This window comes from Lissotriton helveticus, chromosome 8 (assembly GCF_964261635.1).
Source record: "Lissotriton helveticus chromosome 8, aLisHel1.1, whole genome shotgun sequence".
Lineage (NCBI taxonomy): Eukaryota > Metazoa > Chordata > Amphibia > Caudata > Salamandridae > Lissotriton > Lissotriton helveticus.
Genome location: NC_136069.1, coordinates 353,455,992 through 353,481,531, shown reverse-complemented (window position 1 = coordinate 353,481,531; position 25,540 = coordinate 353,455,992). Strand labels below are relative to the sequence as shown.

The 25,540-nt window shown below is 48.7% G+C and overlaps 1 protein-coding gene across 4 annotated transcripts in view; it reads right to left on the bottom strand.

Annotated features, from left to right (window-relative positions):
* Positions 1 to 25,540, bottom strand: part of USPL1 (ubiquitin specific peptidase like 1) — a 396,693-nt gene that overhangs the window by 232,363 nt on the left and 138,790 nt on the right. For all 4 annotated transcript variants that reach the window (XM_078657140.1, XM_078657138.1, XM_078657139.1 and 1 more), the window contains 2 exons: positions 12,357 to 12,482; positions 4,092 to 4,246 (listed from right to left, as the gene is read on the bottom strand). In XM_078657140.1, coding sequence (XP_078513266.1) covers positions 4,092 to 4,246; positions 12,357 to 12,482 — 281 coding nt within the window. The remainder of the gene's footprint in view (positions 1 to 4,091; positions 4,247 to 12,356; positions 12,483 to 25,540) is intronic.

Sequence of the window (25,540 nt, the reverse complement as noted above, 5' to 3'; positions counted from 1 at the left end):
CCTGGCTTCCACAGTACTGCACAGGGCCGGCTTTAGCGCTGGTGGCGCCCTGTGCGACATTGTCTGTTGGCGCCCTCCCAATGACCACCTCTGCCACAGATTACCTCACTAGCACCCTTTAACAGTGCCTCTCAAGTCTCCAGAACCACTGCCTCTCAGATTCATTTAGTTTTATAGCACCACTCATACCAGTGTAAGATGTCAGAGTACTTTATTCTCCACACACACTGCACAGAGAAAATCATATGTGTGTAAATCAGTGTATAGGAAATGTTACATCAGACAGTACTACAAGGTGTAGTGTAGGAGTGGCATGTCATCGATACTGGTAGGAAATATAGTTTAAGTTCTTATTTAGGAAAGGAACATATTGAGAATTTAAAACGCAAAATCATTGTTAAGGGTTCTCTTTCATAATAAGAATTGTTTTCTACCCAAATGAACCCTTTTCACAAGATTAGGATAATGAAAGACTGGGCAAAAACATATAGCTCGAACATATACTTTGCAGTTTGCCGCAGCTTTAGGGTGACAGTTAATAGCTCAATGTTCTATATTGGGATTTTGACTTTTAAACGACCAGTAACAAAAGGAGTTACAGAAACAGTAGTAACCCACTGACCTATTTACATTATATGCACATTGTTAGCAGCAGGCATTTTAACCCACTGCCCTACCTTAGGATCAGTAAAAATTTCCACGAGACAAACCTCCGGTCCCTTTCCAGAAGAGATTAATCACAGGACTTCTTTTGACATTTTAATTGCGGTCTGAAAGTTGCTGAAGGCCAGAAACGAGGCAGTAGGTGCTTTTAAAATGATGAAACATTCTCAAAAATGACGCACCCACCCCATTTCAACGCCTGGTGCGGTCGCACCAATGGCACCGCCTTAGAGCCGGCCCTGGTACTGCTGCACAAATATCAAACAAGTAAACAACTACTGTAACTCTTAAGCTGCCAAGTCAGAGATCTAGATGGTGTTGGAAAGACAGTCCCGATGCTGGGCCCACTGGGACTTCGTGTTACACTGTAGGGCCCTTATGAGCCACCTGGCTGAAGGATACACAAGGCTAGGAGGTGAACAGATCTCAGAAGAACCACTCTCACCTGGATCCAGGAGCGAGCCCGAAACATTGTGATCATAACCCGAATGTCCTGTACTCGGTGCTGCAGTAAGAGCGCCCTTAACTCCTCCATTTACAGGATAGCCACAATAGATGGCAGCCTCTGAAAAGGAATCAAGTCAGACTTCTAATAATAGTTGGGGTTCACCATGAACATGGGAGTCCTGCCATTGTCCAGAGGTGGTCAACGACGGATTACAGCAAGCATGCGTTCAGCAGCCAATCATCTGTGTACATGAATACACTAATTACCAACTTCCGTAGATTCGGAGGAACCACTGCCATTTCGTGAACAATAGGTGCTTACAGAGGGAAGTAGGGCACATTAATCTGAAAATGCTCCTGGCTCACTTTGAACAGCAGGCAATGCCTGTGGAACTGCAAGATGGTTATAATAAAATAAACACCTTGCAAGTCGAGGGACACCATCCAGTTGCTAGAGTCTAAAGTAGAGAGAATCTGAGCCAACATGAGCATCTTGAATCTGCTCTTCTGTAGGAAAACATTGAGAGGATGAGGTCCAAGATAAGCTGTAGACTCCTCATCCTTTTTAGGAATGAGGAAATAGCAGGGGTAACAACATTGCTCGTCTCAGAGTACTGTACCCTAATTATGGTACCTCGGGAAAGCAACAGGTGCAACTCATGGAGGATGGACTGGTGGTCCCCTGAAATCCGTTCAGGTATGGGAGAGAGACTGGATGAAAAAGGGTTGGACACTGCTATTTTGAATAATTTGTAAGATTCATCAGTCTAACAGGATTGATCTGGCAGATAATTATGGATCCTGCCTTCATTTGGATGGCATAGGCCGTTGAGAGTAAACTAAAGTGGTTTGTTGGCCGGTGTGGGGGGGAAGAGGGAAGACTGTTTCACCTGCTGGCCTGTGTGGTCGCTGTCTGATTCAAGGCCCCCAAAAGAACAGGGCTTTCTGTTGCGTCTCTTGTTGAGTAGGCGGATTGTGTCTATACCCCATATTTAGGAGGGGCCAACTGCCCAAGGATCATGTTTTATCTTTAAAGAATTCCAAAGCAGAAGGGCATATCCATCAGTGAAGCCTGGACATCACCAGAGGAACCAATAGACCTCATCCTGCCATGCCAATGAAGAATCGCATACAAACCAGCCGAACTGCTGAGGAATCCAAACTAGCCTGGGAAGCATATTTGGACATGTCTTGACCGGGTCAAAGAGGCCCTCAGATCTCCCAGGCGGGACAGCCAGCAAGATAATCTCACTGGCCATGCCCCAAAGATCTTCGATCTAACAACTCCACAAGGAGTCTGCGCCAACAGATTGCAATCCCAAACTGGCTGAAGAAAGTACATGTCTGTCTAAAGCATCAATCTTCCTAAATTCCCTGCCCAGGAGTGCTGGGGAATTAAGGTATTTACTAGTATTTATTTTACTGACTGAGACCTGCACAATAAGGCTTTTTGGACTGAGATGCTTGATGAGAAAACTCGGGTTAATGGTCTAGGATATCTGGCCAGCTGCCTGTTCACAGCTGGACAAGAACATGGTTATGACCAGGTAGCAATCAGAATCTATAAGTGCATCACTGAAAGGAAGCAAGGACTCAGATGTTGCTGGCCCAGGCTGTAAGATTTCCATTAAAATATTTGTTTTAGTTTAACAGAGCTCTAGCACCTCGGCTGCCCTCCAATTTGCCACTGTGAAAGAGGCATTCTCCCCTGTTGGGAGACCCATGTGGTGAGTAAAGCTCTGCCTCAGGGGAGGTGTCAAGCCCATTGGAGTTTTGAAAATCAAGGCATAAAGCATCATCAATGTAATGAGGGGTATGAAAGCTGTAACTCCCTGTCCAAAATTATCATCCCTGAGAGCAACCTGCTGTCACAGGGTCAGAGCCAAAAAGAAAATGGCGCCTCCTGTTGACAGCTGCGATGTGGTAGACGCACAGAATGGGAGTCAGACAGCATGACAACAAGTTGTGCTTTTGTAATTTCATAGGATCGGTGGAGCTCTGGCTGATTTCAGTTTGGGATCTAACGTAGGCATGAGCAACAGGTTATTTTCCGGCACCGGGGTCAGGGTAGCGGGTAGTTGGATCACGAAGCCACGTGTGGAAGTCTGTCCCGAAGTCAGCATGAGCCACGCAGTAGGCCCCCCAAGAAGGTAGACCGCACCAAGGAGGACCCACCAATGGTAACCCAATTGAAGGTCCCCTGTGGTTCCTTGGGACCCAAAGGCGCTACAGAGAGCCAGGAGCAAAATGAATATCTGCTGCACAAAGGAATATGTGGGTAGAACTAGCCATTAGAAATGTAATTACTTTTAAGAATCATTTTTATTGTAAGCTGCGGGATTTTTTTTGCATTTTTTTATGTTTGACATAAAAGCCTACAATTGGATGTTATGAATTGGTCAATGAATCAAAGACCTGTACTAATCTGCATTCAAATGCCAATATAAACGACTGAGCGGTTTGGATGCTAAAAACAGTAGATGAGGAAACTAGGAAACGGGTAGCATTAAGAAGACAGGCTAGAACTCCCTCACACTCCTAACCAGAATTAGTTTACAGACTTTTGGGAAAACAGGGTGGACTAAGAACATGTTTGTAGCCTATTAGTGGATAGTAAACTGTGTTCCAATCATGTGGTAAATCATGGATCATCTGAGCACTGTAGTCCACTAATTTATTCAGCAAATAGATCAATACAAAGCAATTTGACTACAGGATACAATTACTTTTAAAACATTGTGCACTTGAGGCACAAGATAATCCTGTGATAATTAAACATTATTTTTCACTGCTGTTACTGTCAGCATGGGAATAGCAGCATGCTAAACATTTTTTGGGACAACATCCACGTCCCATCTTGAGCTCTTTTTGAACAACTTTCTGCAAAAACCTGTTACTGTAATCTGTAACAGACTGACAAAAGCACATTACAATTTATAAGTTCAGCAATTTAAGAATAGGATTCCTAATGTATTACTTACCATCTGAAGTTAAAACCCAGGTAACAAAATGGTTGCTTTGATATTGAATAATCATGCTAATTTCATAAGAACCACCTTCAAACTGAAATGAATAGGTCTTCAGGTTGTTGTGGGGCAATCCTTCAGAAAAGTGCAACATGAAAACTTCAGGCACCCTGAATAAAGAAAAGAAATGTTATATTATAACTAAAGCTATAGGTTGCAGACCAAATGACGGGAACCCTAAAATAAGATTATGCATTTGTGGCAAAACTGCCAAGAAATGTTATACTAACATCAGTACCATCTTAAAACATGAAACAAGCAGCGGTTAAGTCAATTGGTCTGGGCTTGTTAAGTTAGTATGTTTATGTGGATTTTATTTTGGAATGCTAATGCAAGATGTTTTAAAAGAATGGAAAGTAAAAACGAAATGGTTGCTTACCAGTAGTAGTTTTGCAGCTTGAAGAATTTTTTGGATTCACATGCTGTGCATTACTCCGCCATGTAGGGGTTGGGTCTGGAAATCACCTTGATTTTTTTTTTGTGGCCGACCACCTTTTGGTGGTATGTTCATCTTGAGTGTGAAGTCAGATGGAGCCCCGGACGATCTTCTGCGTAGTCGGCATTTCGGATTTTTTTTTTCTTTTCTCCTGTGTTGCACCTGGTTGCTTCATCTCCCATTTCTGGGTTGGCTGGCGGGTTGCATGTAAATTTAGAAAATTCAATAAGCTGCAAAAATACTCCTACTGATAAGTAAGCATTTCATTTTGCAGCATGAATCAGTTTCTGGATTCACATGCTGTGAATTAAATTATTTAGCTGTATCCCTTCCTTTGGGTTTGTTGGATTGAAATGTGGCTGTGTTAGCAAACGGTTACTGTAATACCTTCGGTCCCACCCATGCTTCCTTGTTCATTGGAATGTCTACACAATGTTTTGCAAACGTGTGGGGATGCCCATGTAGTTGCTGAGCAAATTTAGTCAATGGAGATTTACATAAGGAACGCCAGTGTTGCTCCTTTTTTCTCCTTTAAGTGTGCTCTAGTCGGTACAGGTAGGGTTTTCTTCGCCCTAGAGTAGCAAGTTTGTCTTGTTTCCACAATCCATTCCACTGGATTTGTAGGTATTGTTCTTGTATCGTCAATGCTTGTAGCTTGCGGACTCGTCGCTGCGGTGTGATCGCAATTAGAAAGGCTGTAACTGATTTTAGACCAGATTTGCGCATAGGTTCAAAGGGTTCTGTCAAACTGGGTTAGCAGTGTTCAGATTCACAATGGAGGTGAAACAAATTTTGGTGGTGCAATACTTAGAGCCTTCCAATGGGGAAGTGAAGTAGCTATTAGCTGAAGAACCTCTGGTGTAAACTACTATTGCTGCTTGGTGTACTTTCAGCGATGTGTAGGTTAGTCCGCTAACAGGTGGGTGAGGTATGTTAGTACAGTTTTCTTTCCTGTCCTTGTTTCCATTCTACTATTGTCACTGTACCAATGGATGTATCTGCTCCATTTTTCTGTGTTATATTTCCCTGTGCTTGGTTTTCTTGCTGCTCTTTGGATTTCTGTTGTACTGGGTAGAAGTTGTAGAAGACCGAATTCTAGATATTCGGGAGTCATGCCACTAGGCTGAGTGTGGCTGGCTCCGGGTGGTATACTTTCCAGTCTTGCATTGTCAGCAGATCTTGTTCAGCTTTGGTTGTGATCATTTCTCCCCTGGACATTTCTAGTGAGTTAGAGTACCTGGACTGCCTGGTCCATTGTGGGGCTGTCTGACTTTGTCAAGTACCTTTGAGATCAGGGGAATCAGTGGAAAAAAGTATGCAAATATCCCTGACCAGTTTATAGACAGGGCATCCCCCTCGGACTGGTGATATGAAAACCTGGAGGTGAAGTGCTGGCGTTTTATGGGGTGGCGAACAGGTCTATACTTGGCCTGCACCAGACTTTGAAGGTTTTTTCCGGTGCCTCCTGCTTTATCTCCCATTCACGGTAGGTGCAGTCTTGCCTACCTAGTCTGTTTGTCCATGTGTTTTGCTTTCCTGGTAGTTGGATAGTAGGCAGTCTGTTACCCATCTCCATACCTCCTGGGCTAGTTTGGACAGGTTGAATGATTTTGTTCCCTCCTGTTCATTGAAATAGAATGTGGTTGTTCTGTTGTCCATTTGGATCAGCCTGACCTGTTATGTGCGCTGGAAAGCCTTTAAGACTAGAAATTCTGCTTTGAGTCCCCATACCTTGTGAGATGTTCCAGTCGTTATGGTCACCGCTGTAGCTGGTGTCTTGAATGGTCTTCCCAGGTTTACGTTTGTTGATTCACATTGTTTATGCCTTACTACCTTTGTAGTGACAACAACTAGATATTCCCAGCGGCTTCTGACCATTTGTTGCAGACCCATTCCTGAAAGGGGCTCCTGTTGCTGCCCAGATGTGAAGGGTGCCCTGCCTGTGGGGCTCCTGTTTGCGGTTCCTCCTCTACTGAAGGAACCCCTGAATTACAATGGTCTTATGGCTTTCACCATCTTGTTATCCTTCTTTAATTGCTGAAGGGTATCCTCCACTGCCCTACCAAACAGGGTGTCACCTGTGAATAGCATATTGATAACTGAGGCTTGTTTGAAACCTGATATTCTGAGCGAGGTGTGCCAAGTGCACATTTACCTGCTGGCAGTATCTGCTGCATCTGGGGCAGACTTGAGGCAGATATTAGCAATATTCTTTCCTTCCTGCATTACAGCCTTGGACCTCTTATAGTATTCTTCCGGGAGGTGCTGCATGAGGATCTCCATCTTGTTCCATTGCTGGTGGTCGTAGCACTTCAAGAGGGTGTTGCAGTTAGCAACTCTACTTTGGGTGGCTGCTTCTCTCCATCTTTCTTCCCACTAAGAAAAGCCACTAGCTTTCCTTTTCTGGTGGCTTCGTGGATGTTGGTGCGTTGTTTCTCCTCCTAGCAGTCATTACTATAATAGAATCTGCTGAAGCATTGCCACTTATGTACTTTGGAACCTGAGAAGAATGCTTGTACTTCTCCACTCTGCGTCGCCACCCATGTGACTGCCAGCTCACGGACTGTATCCTTTCCTTGGTTCAGGATCCTAGGGACCATGGGCAGATACAGATTTCCTTACTGTTAGGGCATTAACAATTCAAGAAGGAAATAGGATTCCTCTTTTTCCTCCTCTAGTTGCATTCGATATGTCACTACAGCCCTCTTGATGAGGCAGTTGTAGAGGAATAGGTCAGATGGTAGGGATGGTCTTGAAATATAGAGGTCTATCTTCTCCTCCCGAAACTCTGCGCCTGGATCCTGCCATGTATCCTCAAATTGGTCTGACTGAACCCAGTCGTGTTCTCGAGTTCATAACGAGGAGCAAGAGGAGTTCTACGAAGTTCTGGCGTTGCCGGGCCTCCATCCCAGACTGGTCATCTTCAGCTTCCGTGGCCGAATGTTTTGCAGGGATGCAGGATTCCTTCAAGGAGTCAAACTCCTTTCCCCCCTTAGTAGGGCCGACATTTTGGCCTTGAGCATTCTCTTCTTGAGCGCTTAAGCACCCTGTTTGGTGTAGAGCATCGTCTTTTTTTTTTTTTTTTACTTTAACAGATCTACCGTCTGAGGCCTTGCTCTGGTCCCTCTACCTCAAGCGCATGGTTGCGTTAAAGTTTGGCAGTGTCTTGCACCATTGGTAACCTTTCGTCTGGATCATGTGGCTCTCTGTTTTGGCTGACTTTCAGTTGACAAATGCTTTGAAGCAGAGGCTGTGTTTTGGGACTTATTGTCTGAGGGCTTAGCATCTGCGCCTTTTGGCAGTTTCTTAGATTTCTTTTCGATTCCTTCACTGCCTTTTTCGAAAGTTACTTTTCTGCATCGGCAGCGTAGATCTCGCCATCTCACTTCTCATTTCAAGCAGTTTCGACCTCAACATTCTCCACCTCGTTGCTGGATAAGCTGAGGTCCTTGAGCGTCTGTGTCTGCGTCACCCCCTAGAAATTGTGTGCTCTAGCCTGTGTCAAGGTTGTACCTGAAGAGTCTTTGGTATAAATGCTGCGCAGGTCTCCCACTACTCGTCCTTGTGGTCCTTCGGGAGACAAATGTTTCAGACATCGTGGGGGTCTCTGTCAAATTTTTGGGTGGCAGTTGGGGAACAACTTAAAAGGGGTGTTTCCCATGATCCCTATCTGCCTCTCCCTTTATTCTCGAACCATGTGGTTCTCACCGGCTAGGAACACCGGTTGATATCAAGAAGTATCCCCTTCTCAGTTAGCCAATTTTTTTTTGCGGTCTTCAGTGATTTGGTCAATTTTCGGATTTCTCTTTTCCCAAATATTTTTTGGTGCTCCTCTGTCATGCTTCCATACCAAACAGCACAAAAAACAAATTAAAGGTCTGAAGATAGAGGAACTTCCAGGGTGCAGTATGACATCACACAGGGGATGGACATACCACCAAATGGTGGTCAACGACGCCCAGAAAATAAACACAAGAACGTTTCCAAAACAAACCACTACATGGCAGAATAATGCACAGCATGTGAATCCTGAAAAGGATTCATGCTGCAAGAACACGGATACCTAAGTGGGGTGACTAGAAAGGTGCATTATCATTTAGTACTAAATTAAACATTGAACTAGGCTGCCATCTTGAAACAGAACAGTGCATAGTGTACCATAATTACACCATTCTAAGACGGCTGTCATTGCTTATTAAGATGACCGCTATGCCGTAACACTAAAACAATAATAACTGCACATAGTATCATTCAAAAATGGCTGTCCAGTTTGGAAGAATTGGGCGAGCAAGACGCGGTGGAGTGCCAAGGAAAAGAGCTACAGCAAGCTCTGAAATATGAAGAGAAAAATAAACAAGCGGCCCACTGATCCTACCAATGACCACTCATTTTCAGGCAAATGTGATCAGACAAAATGCTACCAACCACACACTGCATACTGTAAGAAGCTGGCTCTGTACATACTATACCAAAAAGAGATATAGTGTGCACAGAGTCCAGGGAGTCTCCAAAGATGTGGCAGAGATTAAAATAAATAATCCTTTAATATCTATTTAGTGGTAGCTGGGCTGAGCAGTTAGGCTTAATAAAGTGTAGTGTGAATGCATTTGGTGTATATACTTATGCAAGGCACAAACACACACTCAATGACAGACTCCAGGCTAAGGTGTGTTGAAAAATACTACTTTAGTTACTTTTATTTCTAGGAAATAAGTTTAACTCTGTTACAAGTAAGTAGACTTTTCAATTGCAATACTTTCAGTTTCTTGGCAAGATGTTCGTATAGCATCAAACAGTACTTTACATGTGCATGCATTACTTTTCAATGTAAAGAAAGACTTTGTATTTAGGATCACACTTTGTACAATACAGTGAGAGACCAATGCAATCCTATTGGAGAAAATACAGGTGAGTAACTTACAGGTAAGTAAACAGGTTTGAGATTCAGTTTCCAGGGGTTTCGGTCAACACTGGGCAAGGGGTGACCAAGGTAGGCACTTCACCACCAGCGGCACTGGGGCGGCCTGGTGCAGAGGTCACTGGGCCCAATGCTATCCTATGTAGACTGGGGTACCCTCGAAGATGCACTGGTTACAGTTAAGTACCTGTGGTTCAGAGACACAGGACCTGGGGGTTGAGATCAGCACTGAGGGGCCACCAAATAGCACTGATTCTGCACCACCACCAGCACTGGGGTAACCGGGGCAAAGAGAAAAGGCGGCGTCGGGCCCCGTTGAAACCAAGATATCCTTGGTTGGGGAAAAAGGCAGCAGGCTAGATCCGAAGGCTGGCTGAAGGAATCCCACGACTGGAGAGGTAAGTTGGATAGTGAGAGGGATGCTGGGACGCTGTAGGTTGGGCACTCTTCAGCCTTGTGGCTGCGGGTGCAGGGATGTCTTTAGGTGTCAAGGTTTTCTCACCATCTCTGGTCGCGGGACCCTTCAGGTTAAGGCTGCAGGTGTCGAGGGATGTCAGGGGAGGTTGTCCAGTGCTGGATCCCAGGTCAGAATCACCAGGGAGACTTCACTGGGTCGGTGGGCCACCTGGACTCGGGCCATGAACATTGGGGGCAGAGTGGTGCAAGTGTTGCGGATCCACCTGGATCCAGAGTCCTCGAGTTGGTTTCTTGCTGCACAAATCCGGTGTCCACGGAAAACAAGAGTCTTTGTTGAACACAGCACAGCCTTCCCGGGTTCTTAGAAGATGCTGGCTGCAGGGCCACGTAGGTTTCTTGGAGCAAGGTAGCTGGAAGATAAGACAAGCAAGTATGGCTGGGGCCAAGTCAGTTGTCTTCTCAACCGAGGCACAGCTCTTCAGCCCTCCTTCGTAGGTCAAGTTTCAGGAACAAGGTTCAGGGTGACCTGAAATACTAAATGTAAGGGTGCCTTTGAGGTTGAGGGCGGGCAAGACCTGGGCAAGGTTGAACATCTTGAATTTCGGTTGAAGGTGCTTTCCTCTTCTGGCACTGCAGTAAGTCAACTCTTTGGGCCGCACGGCACAGACCTGGCAGTTACATTTCGCTTTATGTGCAGAAAAATTTGCTTTTCGTATAGAGGGATTCTTCACAGTAACTGGCATGCTTGGGGACGGGCAACCAAGCATATCAATGATACTCACTGCTTGAAACAGTCAGAGCTACACAGATTACTAAATACATTAAGAAAAAAAACGCAATCAGTATAACGGAGGAATATCACTGCCCGATATGAAAGCCTACTACTGGGCTCAACACTTAATACCAAAAAACGATTAGATGCACACACCAGGTGACCACCCAACATATAGACACCATGCAACAGCGAACATTCCTCCATTGCCTATATGGCGGTAAAGGTTTCAGGTTACTGCTCCCTGCCACGCAAGTTACAATAGAGGCTTGGGGAAGCGCAACTAAAACAATGGGATGGGACCATAAACTCACCAAAGAAATGCCTCTGCGGCACGGAAACTGGCTGAAGGAGCTAAAAAACGGAGAGGGTTTAAGGAGTGGGACACCATAGGCATTTCCACGATGGGAAACAATATATACAAACTTAATTTTAAGAGTCTTGGCAAGGATCGCTCCTCGTTCCCTTCCACAAAAAAGGCTCGCATTCCAATCCCGATAATTATCGGATGATAGCCCTCCTAGACGTGGACAGGAAGGCATATGCTAGCATCCTATTAACTGCTCTCTCCGAATGGGCGGAAAATAACAACTTGGTCCCCTTCACCCAAACCGGTTTCCAAAGAGGGTGCCACATTGAGGACAACCTTATATGTATTGCCCATCTGATGGAATCCACCCTAGCCTCAAAAGGTAAAGCTCTACACCTTGGGTTTATCGACTTTCGTAAAGCTTTTGACAGCGCAAGTCGGCCAAAATTATGGGAAAAACTTGCAAGATGGGGCATTCCACAGTCATTATTGAAAGCATTAATCGCCTTATACACTGACACATGGGTAAAAGTGCGAGTTACTTCAGGCTGGTCGACCTCTAATAAAATCTACACCACCAGAGGCTTAAAACAAGGGTGTACCCTTGCACCAATGCTCTTCAATTTGTACCTCGCGGATCTCCCTGAATGGTTGTCACACATTCGTGCTTTCCCTCCAGGAATAGAGTCAAGAAAGATCCAAACTCTCCAATATGCTGGTGACACCATTCTGCTAGACCAAACCCAGGTGGGTCTTCAAAGACTGTTTAATTCCCATGCTCAGTATTGCAGCACGAACATGCTCGAGATAAATGTGTCGAAAACCGGAAAAACTGCCTTACTGCTTGACCAAGCTATCACTTTAGAGAGTAAGGTTATATCTAACCTTAGCCTCTGCCATACCTCTGGGGACTGTGGACTCTGTGGACACTGCACCTTACTTTGGTCTAGTATATACAGAGCTACTTTCTTACAGGGTGAATGTTTGCATTGTCCAGCATTCCGTCAATCAATTGTTTCTTTTGCATTCCCAGATAATATGAGGCGGTAATCAGTCACATACAAGGATGGATGTAGTCTGATATTGTGGGCTGGGGATTGGAGCTCCCAGTTCAGGCAGCCCTTTTGTGTTGATGCACGCCCCGCCCCCTTAGTTTGGGCACTTAATAGGGATAAAGCATGGTTGCGAAAATTAAGGTAATATGCTGTGCTACTGGTAAAGAATTAATGACGCTAAAGTTTGCCATAAAACCCTTAAGTAGTATTTGTGAATGACCCTCAAAATTAAATAAGAGTTGTGTAAAATCAATTTCAGCAATCATGTGACCAAATAGTTAATTAAATTCAAATAAAATGTCTGAAACCTACTGTTCCAAAATCATCTCTCTTCGTTGAGACTGGGCAAGGCAGTTGTTGCATGGAGCGACATGTACAGCATGGAGTGGGTGCCATTCCGGAATTAATCTTGTAAACGTAGTTAGAGCCTTTCTGCATCTGCTCAACAGAAATGATACAATTTATTATTCACTATGGAAATTATGTTGAAAGATAAACTGTGAATACTTTGCAATGTTATTAACACTGGGCAGGTCAATAAATTCCAACGGTAAAGACCCAAGGTTTGACACAGGCCATAATTGTTTAGATTTAGATAATTAAAATGTGTACCTGTAAATATTTCATATAGTAACATGCTTGTGAATATCTACAGTTAAGCTGAGAATAATTTTAGGAAATACTCATACATGTCAAAGTACAATTTATTATCCCATTCCGCAAACTTGGCTTGTCTCAGCAGCCCATGATTGGATAATTCCAGCCGTGTACGAATAACCCATTTCAAAAACGAACAAAAGGGGTTTACTTATTCATAAAACTTAAGCTAGTGTCATAGTTCGGCTATGTAACTTAACTCAGCTTCACTATTCAAGCATTAAATATCTCAGATTCACATGCTCTTCCGAACAGACACACATTTACCTGGAAAGAGTGAAGATCACTTATCTTATATAAACAAACACTTGATGAATTAGTGCATGATGCTTGACTAATGTATATCTTCAAAGAAACATCTAAATAGTGCAATGCTTAAAAAATAGTGCATTCTGTCATACAAATGTATATAAAACACAAGTACACATGTAAGTAGTGGGTCTTTTATCTGTACACCAAACCAGGGGCATGCAGATTTGACAATGTGTAAATGTAAATGTCATGTCATGTCATGTCATGTCAGAACGCACTGTCACCAGACGGTCACCTTGCGGTGTCGCCTATTCGGCTTCCTGGCGCTGATACTCATACCGCTGTGGAACCCCTCCTGGCTTTCCCTGTGAAGTGTCCACTCCTGGGCACCCCCAGGGTGAAGCCAGGCATCCTTAGCGCTGTTGGGGCCGGTGTGGAGGCTAAGCAAGCTATTGCCCAGAGTTGCAGCGTGGGGCTCGTGATTAGAATAGGCACCGAGGCGAGAATTAACAGGTCCGATGAAATTGAGCCTGAGACCCCGCCGAGGCGAGAATCGAACCCTGGTCCCTGGCCTGAACTCTGCATCAGGGTCTGCCGCTCTAACCATTGAGCCACACTCCTCCACTGTGTGTTGAGGACTGTGCTGAATATTGAAGCAAACTTGAGAACAACTGTAGGGAAGGCTTGATTTGGCAGTAAAGAACAAGTTACTTACCTTCGGTGACGCTTTTTCTGGTGGATACGGTATCTGCCTGTGGATTACTCACCTCATGAATATCCCCTGCGCGAGCATTCCGCGGAAACTTTTTCCTAGCTCTCCACGCCGACGAGGTCGTCACAATGCTATGGCTCCGCACGCGGCTCCGTAGGACGTCACCGGAGCCATAAGAGATCCACGTTAACGTGCGGATGTCAGTTCCACCCATCTTTTCCGTGCCTCTGAGGCGAACGGGTGGACCGACCATAGAAACAATGCATACACAGTACAAAGTATTCACACAAATACACAGTGTAAACTGAAAAAGGAAAGCAAAAAAACCCAAGCATTTCCTATAAGCCTACACAAAGGCAAACAGACAATATAAAATGACAATATGAAAGAACCACATTAACCAATACCTCTTTTAAGGTATAAAAGGGTGGACAACGGGGAGGAGGGTGGGTCAGTGAGGAATCCACAGGCAGATACTGAATCCACCAGAAAAAGCGTTACCGAAGGTAAGTAACTTGTTCTTCTGATGGATACATCTGCCTGTGGATTCCTCACCTCATGCATAGAATCCCACAGCAGTCCAACCCTCGGAGGAGGGTGTCCACCCTTTTATACAAAAAAGTCATGCAAAACAGAGCAAGCAAAATGGCCGGCCCTCCTCACCTCGGAAACTAAGCAGTTATGCTTCTCGAAAGTGTGGCGGGAGGCCCAAGTTGCGGCCTTACAGATATACACCACAGGAACACCTCTGGACAAGGCAGAAGTAGATGATTTAGCCCTGGCCTTCAGGAGGCTCCTTACCAGCCAGGGAGTAGCAGATTTTGATGCACAAGATGATCCACCTGGATAAAGTGCGCTTGTGCACCGCCTTGCCCTTCATGTGTCCAACGTCGACCACGAAGAGCTGATCTTCCAAACGCAAATCCTTTGTTCTATCCAAATAAAAACGAACCGCCGTCTTAGGATCCAAGCGGTGAAGCCTCTCCTCCTATTTGGAAGGATGAGGGGGGATCGAAAGTAGGGAGGGTAATTGACTGTCCTAGATGGAAGGAAGTTACCACCTTAGGCAGAAAAGCAACCCTGGTCCGGAGAACCATCCTTTCAGCATGAATAGTCAGAAACGGAGGCTTAGAACTCAAAGCCTGAAGCTCACTCATCCACCTGGCCGAGGTGAAAGCCACAAGGAAGACCGCTTTGAAGGACTGCAGTCTCAAAGGACAACTATGCAAAGGTTCAAATGGGGAACTCATTAAGAAAGTTAAAACTAAATTTAAATCCCACTGGGGCATACCGAAGGGAGTGGGCGGAAACATATTAGTAAGGCCCTTAATTAACCTTAAAACAATCGGAGATTTAAAAAGACGGCTGATCAGGCAAATAAAAGAAATAATGATAAAGCCGACAAATAACCTTTAACAGTAGCCACAGCACAACCCTGTTGTGCCAAATGCTGTGAAAAACAAAGAACGTCTGAAAGATGAGCCTTTAAGGGATCAATAGACACCTCTCCACACCATTTACCAAATCTAGACCACCTGTAAGAGTAAACAGACTTGGTGGAGTGTCGCCTGGCCAATAAAATAATGTCCACCACATCAGGCAGGGGAGAAAAAGAATTCAGGTTGCCCCGTTCAATCTCCAGGCATGAAGGTGCAGACTTTGGAGGTGGGGGTGTAGAACCTGCTACTCCACCTGCAAGAGGAGGTCTGCCCCCAGAGGGAGACGGAGCGGAGGGTGTGATGAGAGGAAGCATATCTGTGTACCACACCCTTCTTGGCCAATCTGGGGCGATCAATATGACTTGGGCCCGGTCTTGGCGAATCTTCCTCAGAACCCGAGGAATCAAAAGTACGGGAGGAAACGCATAAAGGAACTGTGAAACCCATTCCAACTGAAACACGTCCCCTAACGCTCCCTGCTTTGGAAACTGGAGACTGCAGAATGACGGACAGAGTGTGTTCTCTAGAGTGGCAAACAGGTTCACCAGAGGAGTTCCCAACGTCCAGAAGATGTGTCAAACTACCTCTGGATGAAGCCTCCAATCATGGTCGGCGGAGAATTGCCAACTGAGACTGTCCACATGCACGTTCAGTACCCCGGCCAGATGATTTGCCCTAAAGCAAATCTAATGGTCCTGAGTCCAGGACCAGAGTCACAACGCCTCTCTGCAGAGACGGTAAACCCTACTCCTCCCTGCTTGTTGATGTACCACATTGCGGTAGTGTTGTCCGTCAGGACCTGAACAGACTGGCGAAGGGAGGGAAGAAAGGCCTTGAGCGCCAAATGTATCGCCCGCAATTCCAGAAGATTGATATGAAGCAATCTTTCATGGAGACCAAAGACCCTTGATCTCCAGATCCCCAGATGAGCACCCCACCTTAGGGTAGAGGCATCAGTTATCACTGTGGCCACCGAGGGTTGAAAGTGGAAGGGCTTTCCTTGAGACAGATTGCCCTCCTCGCTCCACCAAGACAGATAAGCTGCAGTGTCTCTGGAGATCTTGATCGACTTCCCAAGATCCCCGTTGTGTTTAAACCACTGCCTGCGGAGGCACCACTGTAGTGCCCTCATGTGCCAGCGTGCATGGTTGACCAAAAGAATGCAGAAAGCAAACAGACCAAGCAGGCGAAGGACCTTCAGAATTGGAACCACTCCATTGTAAAACAAAGGGATAATTTCCTGAATGTCGAGAATCCTTTGCGGAGGTAGAAAAGCTTGACACAGTGGTATTCAGTACTGCCCCTATGAATAGCACCAGGTGAAATTTGGGCACATTTATCGAAAAACCCAATTTGAACAACAGCTGGGTTGTTACCTGCAGATGATGACGCACCATCTCTGGCACCTCTCTGCCTTGAGCAGCCAGTCGTCCAGGTAGGGTATCCCCAACCACCTGAGATGGGCAGCCACCACCGCCATCACCTTGGTGAAGACTCGAGGTGCAGTAGTAAGACCAAATGGAAGGACCACAAACTGGTAGTGTTGCGAACCAACTGTGAACAGGAGATACTTCCTGTGTGACTCCTGGATTGGGATGTGAAAATACGCATCCTGCAAGTCAATGGACACCATCCAGTCCTCTTGTTACAGCGCGTGAAGAACCTGCGCTAGGGTGAGCATCTTGAATCTTTCCTGCTTGAGAAAAATATTCAAGACTCTGAGGTCCAGGATGGGGCATAACCTGCCATCCTTTGAGGGATCAGAAAATACCAGGAGTAGCATACCTGGCCCCTTTCCTGCTCTGAGACCACCTCTATCGCACCTTTTTGGAACAGGACAAGCACCTCCTTCTGAAAGAGTAAATGATACTCTGTGCAAAATCCTTGGCAAGGGGGGTATGGAGGAGGGAATTCCCGGAAGGGAAGGGCGTACCCATTTTCTACCAGATTTAAAACCCAAAGGTTCGTAGTGATCAATTTCCAATACTGTAGAAAATGGGTAATCAGACTCCCCCCCCCCCCCAGGACCTGCATGATCCAGGGCTGCTTTCCTGCATTACCAGTGGGAGTTGGGGTTGTAGAGGAGGAAGAGGAGTAGGAAGGCTGATGACCCACTCCACGAATGGGGCCTCTGCCTTTACCCCTGTAGTCCTTGTACAAGGGATTTTGCTGCTGCTGAGGCTGACGGAAACCTCGAAAGGAAGACTTTCCAAAGCAACGGTATCTCCTATAGCCATACAGTATAGTTTCTTACCCGTTGGTGTAGTTTTACAGCTTGAAGACTTTCTGAATTCACTATGCTGTGCATTATCCCGCCATCTAGCATTTGAGTCCGGATTTGTAGTATTTCTTCTCTTTTTTTTTTTCTCGTGGCCCAGGTGGGCATCGACATCCCACCATTTGTTGTCCTTCGTGACGTCAGCTTGCTTCCGGCAGAAGCTCCCACCTTTGGTCGCCATCTTCGAGTGCTTTTTTATTGTCTTATGTTATCTTCTTTTGTTGATCCATTTAAAGTTTACAATTTTATCCTCCTTTCCTCCTGTCTCATCTTTCTGGCGGAGTAAGGTGGGATCGCTAGTGAATGCAGAAAGTCTTCAAGCTGCAAAACTACACCGACAGGTAAGTAACTATACTTTTTGCAGCGTGAATCTTTCTGGATTCACCATGCTGTGCATAGACTTAGTGGGTGTTTGTCCTTATTGAACAAGTTACTTACCTTCGGTAACGATATATCTGTAAGAAACAGTAGTTAGTATTAGATTCCTTACCTTAGAATATCCCCAGGCGTCAGTCTGGATCCGGAAACTTTTGCGTAGCAGTACCCCTGCGCGTCGGTAGGCGTCGTCTGCAGGCGTCCCCTGCGGCTCCGCGTCGTCGGCGTCGTGCGCCGTGATGACGTCGCTGGAGTATATAGACGCCGCCTCCGCGCGCTGACGTCAGTTCTTTGCACACAGCTTTTCCGCGCCAGAACACGCAGAGCCATGTGAGAACTAACACTGGTGCCATTTGAAACTAGGGCCCTGAAAGGGATGTCCTTAACCCTAGGTATCAGTTCGCAGAACGGGGAGGATGGGCGGGGCGGTAAGGAATCTAATACTAACTACTGTTTCTTACAGATATATCGTTACCGAAGGTAAGTAACTTGTTCATCTGAAAGAAACAGGTTAGTATTAGATTCCTTACCTTAGAATAGATACCCCAGCAATACCAACCCCGGAGGTGGGTCTGCGAACCAATACAACCTACACCAGAAAGTCCTGGAGGACCGAACGGCCAAAGAAGCCGTCCCTCCGGACTTGACTGTCCAGGCAGTAGTGCCTCGCAAAGGTGTGCAGCGAGGCCCACGTAGCCGCCTGGCAAATGTCCTGCAAGGGGACTCCCCGGCCCAGGGCAGTAGAGGCCGCCGTAGCCAGAGTGGAATGGGCCCTCAGCCCAACAGGAGGCTCCTTCCGAGCCAAAGAGTAGCATGCTTTGATGCACAGGACGACCCACCGAGAGATGGTTCGTTTCTGTACCGCCCTTCCCTTCTTCTCACCCACGTAGCCAACAAACAGTTGGTCATCCACCCGGAACTGGCGTGTGCGATCCATGTAAAATGAAAGCGCACGTTTCGGGTCCAGACGATGGAGCCGCTCTTCATCCTTTGAAGGATGCGGAGGCGGGAAGAAGGAGGGCAAGGTGATGGACTGCCCAATGTGAAAAGCAGAGACTACCTTGGGCAGGAAAGAAGGTCTAGTCCGAAGAACCACCTTGTCAGGATGAACAGACAGGAAAGGAGGTTTAACAGAAAGAGCCTGGAGCTCACTCACTCTCCTGGCAGAGGTGATGGCAACCAGGAAGGCCGTCTTTAAAGTGAGAAGACGGAGAGGACAGGAATGAAGGGGCTCAAAGGGAGCACACATCAGGAATGTCAGAACCAGGTTCAAGTCCCACTGAGGCATCACGAACGGAGCAGGTGGATACATGTGCGTGATGCCCTTTAAGAATCTTAACACAATAGGGGACTTGAATAAAGATGGCTGATCAGGTAGCCTCAAGAAGGCGGAAAGGGCAGAAAGATAAACCTTGATAGTGCCCAGAGCAGAGCCCTGCTGGGCAAGGGAAAGAAGGAAGAGGAGAACCTCAGACAGAGGGGCAGAAAGGGGATCCACAGCCTTTGCTGTGCACCATGCCACAAATCTGTTCCACCGGCAGGCGTATACCGACTTTGTGGAGGGACGCCTGGCTGCCAGAATTACATCACAGACTTCAGGAGGCAAGTCAAATGGCCTCAACTGTCGCCGCTCAATCTCCAAGCATGGAGGTGGAGACTGGACAGGTTCGGGTGGAGGACCGTCCCCTGCTGCTGCGACAGAAGGTCCTCCTGAAGGGGCAGGCGGATCGAGGGACCGACTGTCATGCTGAGTAGCTCGGGATACCAGTATCTTCGAGCCCAGTCCGGAGCCACAAGGATAACTTGGGCCCGGTCGCGCCTGATCTTCTTCAGCACTCTGGGCAGAAGTGGTATAGGCGGAAAGGCGTACAACAGACCGCAACTCCACTCGCGCCGAAAGGCGTCGCCGAGCAAGTGCCGTCTTGGAAACTCCAACGCGCAGAACTGATGACATTGCGCGTTCTCTTCTGTGGCGAATAGATCTAACCAAGGCTCTCCCCATTGCTGAAAGAGGCCTCTCGCCACGTCCGAGTTCAGACGCCATTCGTGATCCACCGAGCACCGACGGCTGAGTTCGTCCGCCCTGGCGTTCAGAGAACCTGCCAGGTGTTGAACCGTCAGAGTCACGCCCTGACGTTCCAGCCATTGCCAGAGACGCAGAGCCTCCTGGCAAAGGGTCCACGACCCCACACCGCCCTGTTTGTTGCAGTACCACATGGCGGTGGTGTTGTCCGTGAACACCTGCACTACACTCCCGTTGACAAAGGGGAGGAATGCCTTCAGTGCTAGGTGAATCGCCCGCAGCTCCAACATGTTGATATGGAGCCGGGACTCCGCCGGAGACCAGATGCCTCTGATCTCTGCCTCTCCCAAGTGGCCTCCCCAGCCCTGGAGGGACGCGTCCGTCACAACTACGTGCTCCGGTTGGGGAAGGGAGAGGGATCTGCCTCTGACCCAATCGCGGTCCGTAAGCCACCACTGCAACTGTCTCGCAGTGCCCTCCGAGATCAGGACATGGTCGGACAGGTTGCCCTGATGCTGGGCCCACTGAAACTTCAGGTCCCACTGCAGAGCCCGCATCCGCCATCTGGCGTGATGCACCAGAAGGATGCAGGAGGCCATCAGCCCCAGAAGCCGCAGCGTCAACCTGACCGAAACCCGGGATAACGGCTGAAAGATGGGAATCAAAGCCTGAATATCCCGGACCCGCCGTTCCGGAGGATAAACCCGAAACTGCGCCGAGTCGAGAACCGCTCCGATGAAAAGGAGCTTTTGAGAGGGACACAGGTGTGATTTCGGCACGTTGATGGAAAACCCCAGCTCGTGCAGGAGGTCTGCCGTCATCTGGAGGTGGTGGACGACTGTCTGGGGCGAGCCCGCCTTCAACAACCAGTCGTCGAGGTAGGGGAAGACTGAAACCCCTAACCGGCGCAGATGAGCTGCGACCACCGCCATCACTTTCGTGAACACCCGTGGGGCGCTGGTAAGGCCGAATGGGAGCACGATAAACTGAAAGTGCTCGTGGCCTACCGTGAACCGCAGGTAACGCCGGTGGGCCGGCAGGACGGGGATGTGAAAATACGCATCCTGCAAGTCCAACGCTACCATCCAGTCTTGTGGGTCTAGAGCAGTCAAGACCTGAGCCAAAGTCAACATCTTGAACTTCTCCTTCCGGAGGAAGCCGTTGACGTTCCGTAGGTCCAAGATAGGACGCAGGCCTCCTTTGTCCTTCTTGGGCACCAGAAAGTAGTGGGAGTAGCAACCACACCCTACTTCTGGCCCAGGAACGCGCTCGATGGCCCCCTTGGCCAAGAGGGCCGTAACTTCCTCCCGCAGAAGTGTCAAGTGGTCCCCCGACACACGGTGGTTCTGCGGTGGCATGGCTGGAGGAGTGGACTCGAAGGGGAGGGAGTAGCCCCTTCGGACGAGCTGCAGCACCCACCTGTCCGATGTAATCGCGCGCCAGCGGGAGTGGTGATGGCGAACCCTGCCACCCACTGGCGTCACGTGAGTCCGAAAGCTCGGACTAGGAAGACTTGGAGGCTGCAGCGGGGGGAGGTGTGGACTGACCTCGCCGCTGCCCTCTACCGCCACCACGGCGGAATCCACGGCCGCCACCGCGCTGGGGAGCGTTCTGCGGCGCGTGGCTGGCAGCACGTGTGGGACCGCCCCTTCCTTGGCCACGAAAGGGGCGAAACGAACCCGTCTGCTGGCGCTGGGTCGAAAGACCCAAGGACTTGGCCGTGACCCTGGAGTCCTTGAAGCGCTCCAGCGCGTGGTCCGCCTTGTCACCAAACAGGCGACTGCCATCAAATGGCATGTCCATGAGGGCATTCTGGACGTCCGGTGAGAAGTTGGCAGATCTCAGCCAAGCATGGCGCCGAATCGCCACAGTCGTGGACATAGCCCGTCCCAGCGAGTCGGTCGTGTCAAGACCACACCGGATCGAGTACCTCGCCGCATCCCGACCCTCAACCAAGGCCTGGTTGAGCTTGTCCCGCACTTCCTGCGGGCATTGCGGCAAACACTCCGCGACCGTATCCCACAGGGAGTGGGTGTAGCGGCCCAAGAGGCATGCGGTATTACAAGACCGCAGTCCAGCGCTCAAAGAGGAAAAGACCTTTTTCCCAAATTGGTCATACCGCTTTGATTCCCGATCGGGCGGGGCCGATGGAAATGCGGACTGCGAAGTGGAGGCCTGGATCACCAGACTCTCCGGGGAGGGATGGGTGGAGAGGAAAGCAGGGTCGTCCGAACACGGACAGTGACGCCTGGCAACGTTCCGGTCAACCGGTGCACCGGAAGCGGGCCTAGACCAGGTGCCCAAAAGGACATCCGTCAGAGCCTCATTAAACGGCAGCAGAGGCTCCTGAGGGCATGACTGCGGTTTAAACACTTCGGTCAGAATGTTCGGTTTGACCTTAGCGACGGGGAGCTCAAGGCCCAAGGTCTTGGCAGCCCTCAGCAGGACCACCGAATAGGCAGCCCCCGCCTCCGACGCCACAGGGGTCGGCGAGACAAACCCAGTGTTGGGCGACTCGTCCAGACCACTGGCATCACCCAAGTCACCTACCCAGTCCACATCATACTGGCAGGCACGGGATAAAGGGTCCTCAGACCCCTCCCAACCCTCTCCATACTCGTCCTCATCGCCGCAGTCTGGGTCGACGATATAGACTTCGGGGTCAATGGGCCCCATCGGCGCCGGATCCGGCGTCGGACGACGCCGGTCCGACTCCGCGTCAGGAGTCAGAGGGGGAATGGGGGTGGCGCCGCGCGGCGCCGGCGCCCCGACGCCGGCCGGAACCGACGGCGGAGTCACTGCGCCGCGCGGAGGCGGTACCACGGGTTGGCCCAAAGGAACCGACGCCGGAGAGGCCGGTAGACCAGCCGGCGACGAACCTGAGGGGCCCAGCGGCGCCGGGGCCGGAGCCACCGGCGGCGTCGAGGCAGGAGCACCCGAACCGCTTGGGCCCCCAGACGGGACCGACGGGCCCGCAGGCCCCGCCGGAGGAGACCTCGCCCTCATAGCCATGAGGAGTTCCTCAATCTCCTCGCGCGACGCGCCTTCCCCAGGGACCGACGGGTATGGGGTAGACGGCGCCGACGACCCACGCGGGGGTGGGGCCACCCGAGCCCCCGGCCGCATCACGCGGGCGTCGGGGGGAGTCGGGGGTGCGATGACGACGCCCCGACCTCTTGTGATGCTTACCTGACGAACCGGAGGAATGGTGGCGACTCCCGGAGCGCTCACGGCGGCTCCGCGATCGTTCCCTCGACCGCTCCCTCGACCTCCGACCGGACCGGGACCGCTCTCGACGCGGGGCCGACACTCGGAGCTCGAGAAGCTTGCGGGACCGCTCCCGCCTAGCTTTACCAGTCAAGGCCCGACAGTCGACGCAGGACTCCACGTCGTGGTCCGCGCCCAGACACCGGAGGCAGAGTCGATGGTGGTCGGTGACCGACATCATGCGGTCGCACTCGTCGCAACTCTTAAACCCAGGCATCCTACCGGCACCGTAGAAAGATTGAAAGTTTAACAAACACTTGGTCAAAAGACCGGAGTACTGCTCTTCGGATCTGCGCTAACTGGCGCGGAAAAAAGAAGAACTGACGTCAGCGCGCGGAGGCGGCGTCTATATACTCCAGCGACGTCATCACGGCGCACGACGCCGACGACGCGGAGCCGCAGGGGACGCCTGCAGACGACGCCTACCGACGCGCAGGGGTACTGCTACGCAAAAGTTTCCGGATCCAGACTGACGCCTGGGGATATTCTAAGGTAAGGAATCTAATACTAACCTGTTTCTTTCAGATGTTCAGTTCAAAAAACCTTTATTTCGGTCTGTGCTACCATAAATGTATGTATACATTACAATCAGAAACATTACATTGCATGGTTAAAAGCACCCGACCAAGGATATAAAAATAGAGAAGTAACATCAATGGGAACACAAGAAATTTCGCTACACGGGCCAATGATTCATTAGTTTCGGAGAAAGTGCAAGTGCAATAATAGCAGGAAAAAAAAACAAGCATTTACAATGCAATGGTCTCGGCATCATTAAAGGTAGAGCTATTGGCATTGTTCATGACATTTCTTTAAATCATAAATAAATGGCATTGTCATTTCCAATAGGCAACTGCAAGTCTTTGTAATGTAAGCCATGCTTTCGCAGTACTGTTGAATTTTATTATCCTCGCCTAGTGCTATTTTTCAGCCGTATATAGCGTGAGTTTTGTGGAGCACCCTGCACGCCCACACACTGCTCACCCTACACACTCACACACTGCTCACCCTGCGTAATGCGAAAAGACCTAGCTCTGCCCTTTGGGCTGTGTTGTAATCGTACAGTAGGTTGTGAGTAGCTGCGCTTGATTGGTTGAGGCATCCCCTCCTTGCTGCTCCCCTCACGAGGGCCAGCTGCCTCCATGAAGCTCCCACGTGTTCAGCTGTTCTTTGTTTTAGCTCCTGTGTGTCAGTGCACCGTGTAAGCGCACAAGCATACCCTGCTCTCTCTGGAACAGGCACTCAGCACTCTGCACTCACTACTCTGCACTTACTACTAGTGGGGTCGGTGTGGACTCTCTCTGGAACAGGCTCTGCACACTCGCATTTCATGCCATTCGGACTCCCAACTCTGACGGACTTCATCAGGCTGCTATAAGTACGTTTTGTTTCGTCCCTTGGTGTTGCGCACTTTGGTTTTTAGCCATTTGCACTTGGATGTCGGATGCCGCAACTTAATTACTCGTGTTAAACTTTGTGCGTTTCAAACACAATGGGTGAAAAGAAGTGATACATTATAACGTAGTCGCTCTGTGAACCATAACGAATGTAATAAACCAATGCCACTCAGACATGAGCTGTGAACACTGCATTTTAGGAGAAGCGCAAGGCCGTTCGCGAGGCCAACACGGACCGTATTTCTTATTCATGATTGGTCCTAAACTCCCTTAAATGACCCATTTTACCGAATATACCGTGCATATTGCTGGCAATAAAACACGTTGCAGTGGACTGCACACATTGCCTACCGTTACCAATTCTAAAAAATGTTGCACATATGAAACAAAGAAAGCTTTGGCAGGGAGCCAGAATGCGCGCGCACACACATGTTAAAAAAGAGTAAGTGCATAGACGTGAATGCGCGACGAGCATCTGGCTTCAATTACCGCAGCCCCTGACAGCTATAATTGATTAAATCAAATAGTTTCTTACCTGTAGGTGTAGTTTTGCAGCTTGAAGATCTTTCTGGATTCACTATGCTGTGCATATTCCGCAATCTGGTGGTTGGGTCCGGAATCGTAGTCTTTTTTCCCTCTTTTTTTTTTTGTCGTAGCCCAGGTGGGCGTCGACGTCCCACCATTTGGTGTACCTTCGGTGACGTCAGCGTACTTCCGGCGGAAGCTACCACCCTTGGGCGCCATCTTCGGATTCTTTTATTCTGTCTTTTTTCTTTTCTGTGTTTGTAGTGAATCCATGGCTATGTTTGTTAATCGTTTTTTCAACGTAATTCTTTTCACGTATCTTGTAAGCTTCAACTTGCTTTCTTTTCTATGTGTTTCCACCTTCTTCTCCAGCCTCATCTTTCTGGCGGAGGCGGGTGGGTTCGCTAGTGAATCCAGAAAGATCTTCAAGCTGCAAAACTACACCGACAGGTAGGAAACTATTCGTTTTGCAGCGTGAATCTTTCTGGATTTACTATGCTGTGCATAGATTTTGTAGCGGTTTTCGTTACTTTTGTGGCGGTTGGGTGGAAGATGAGCGTTGGTTGTTGAA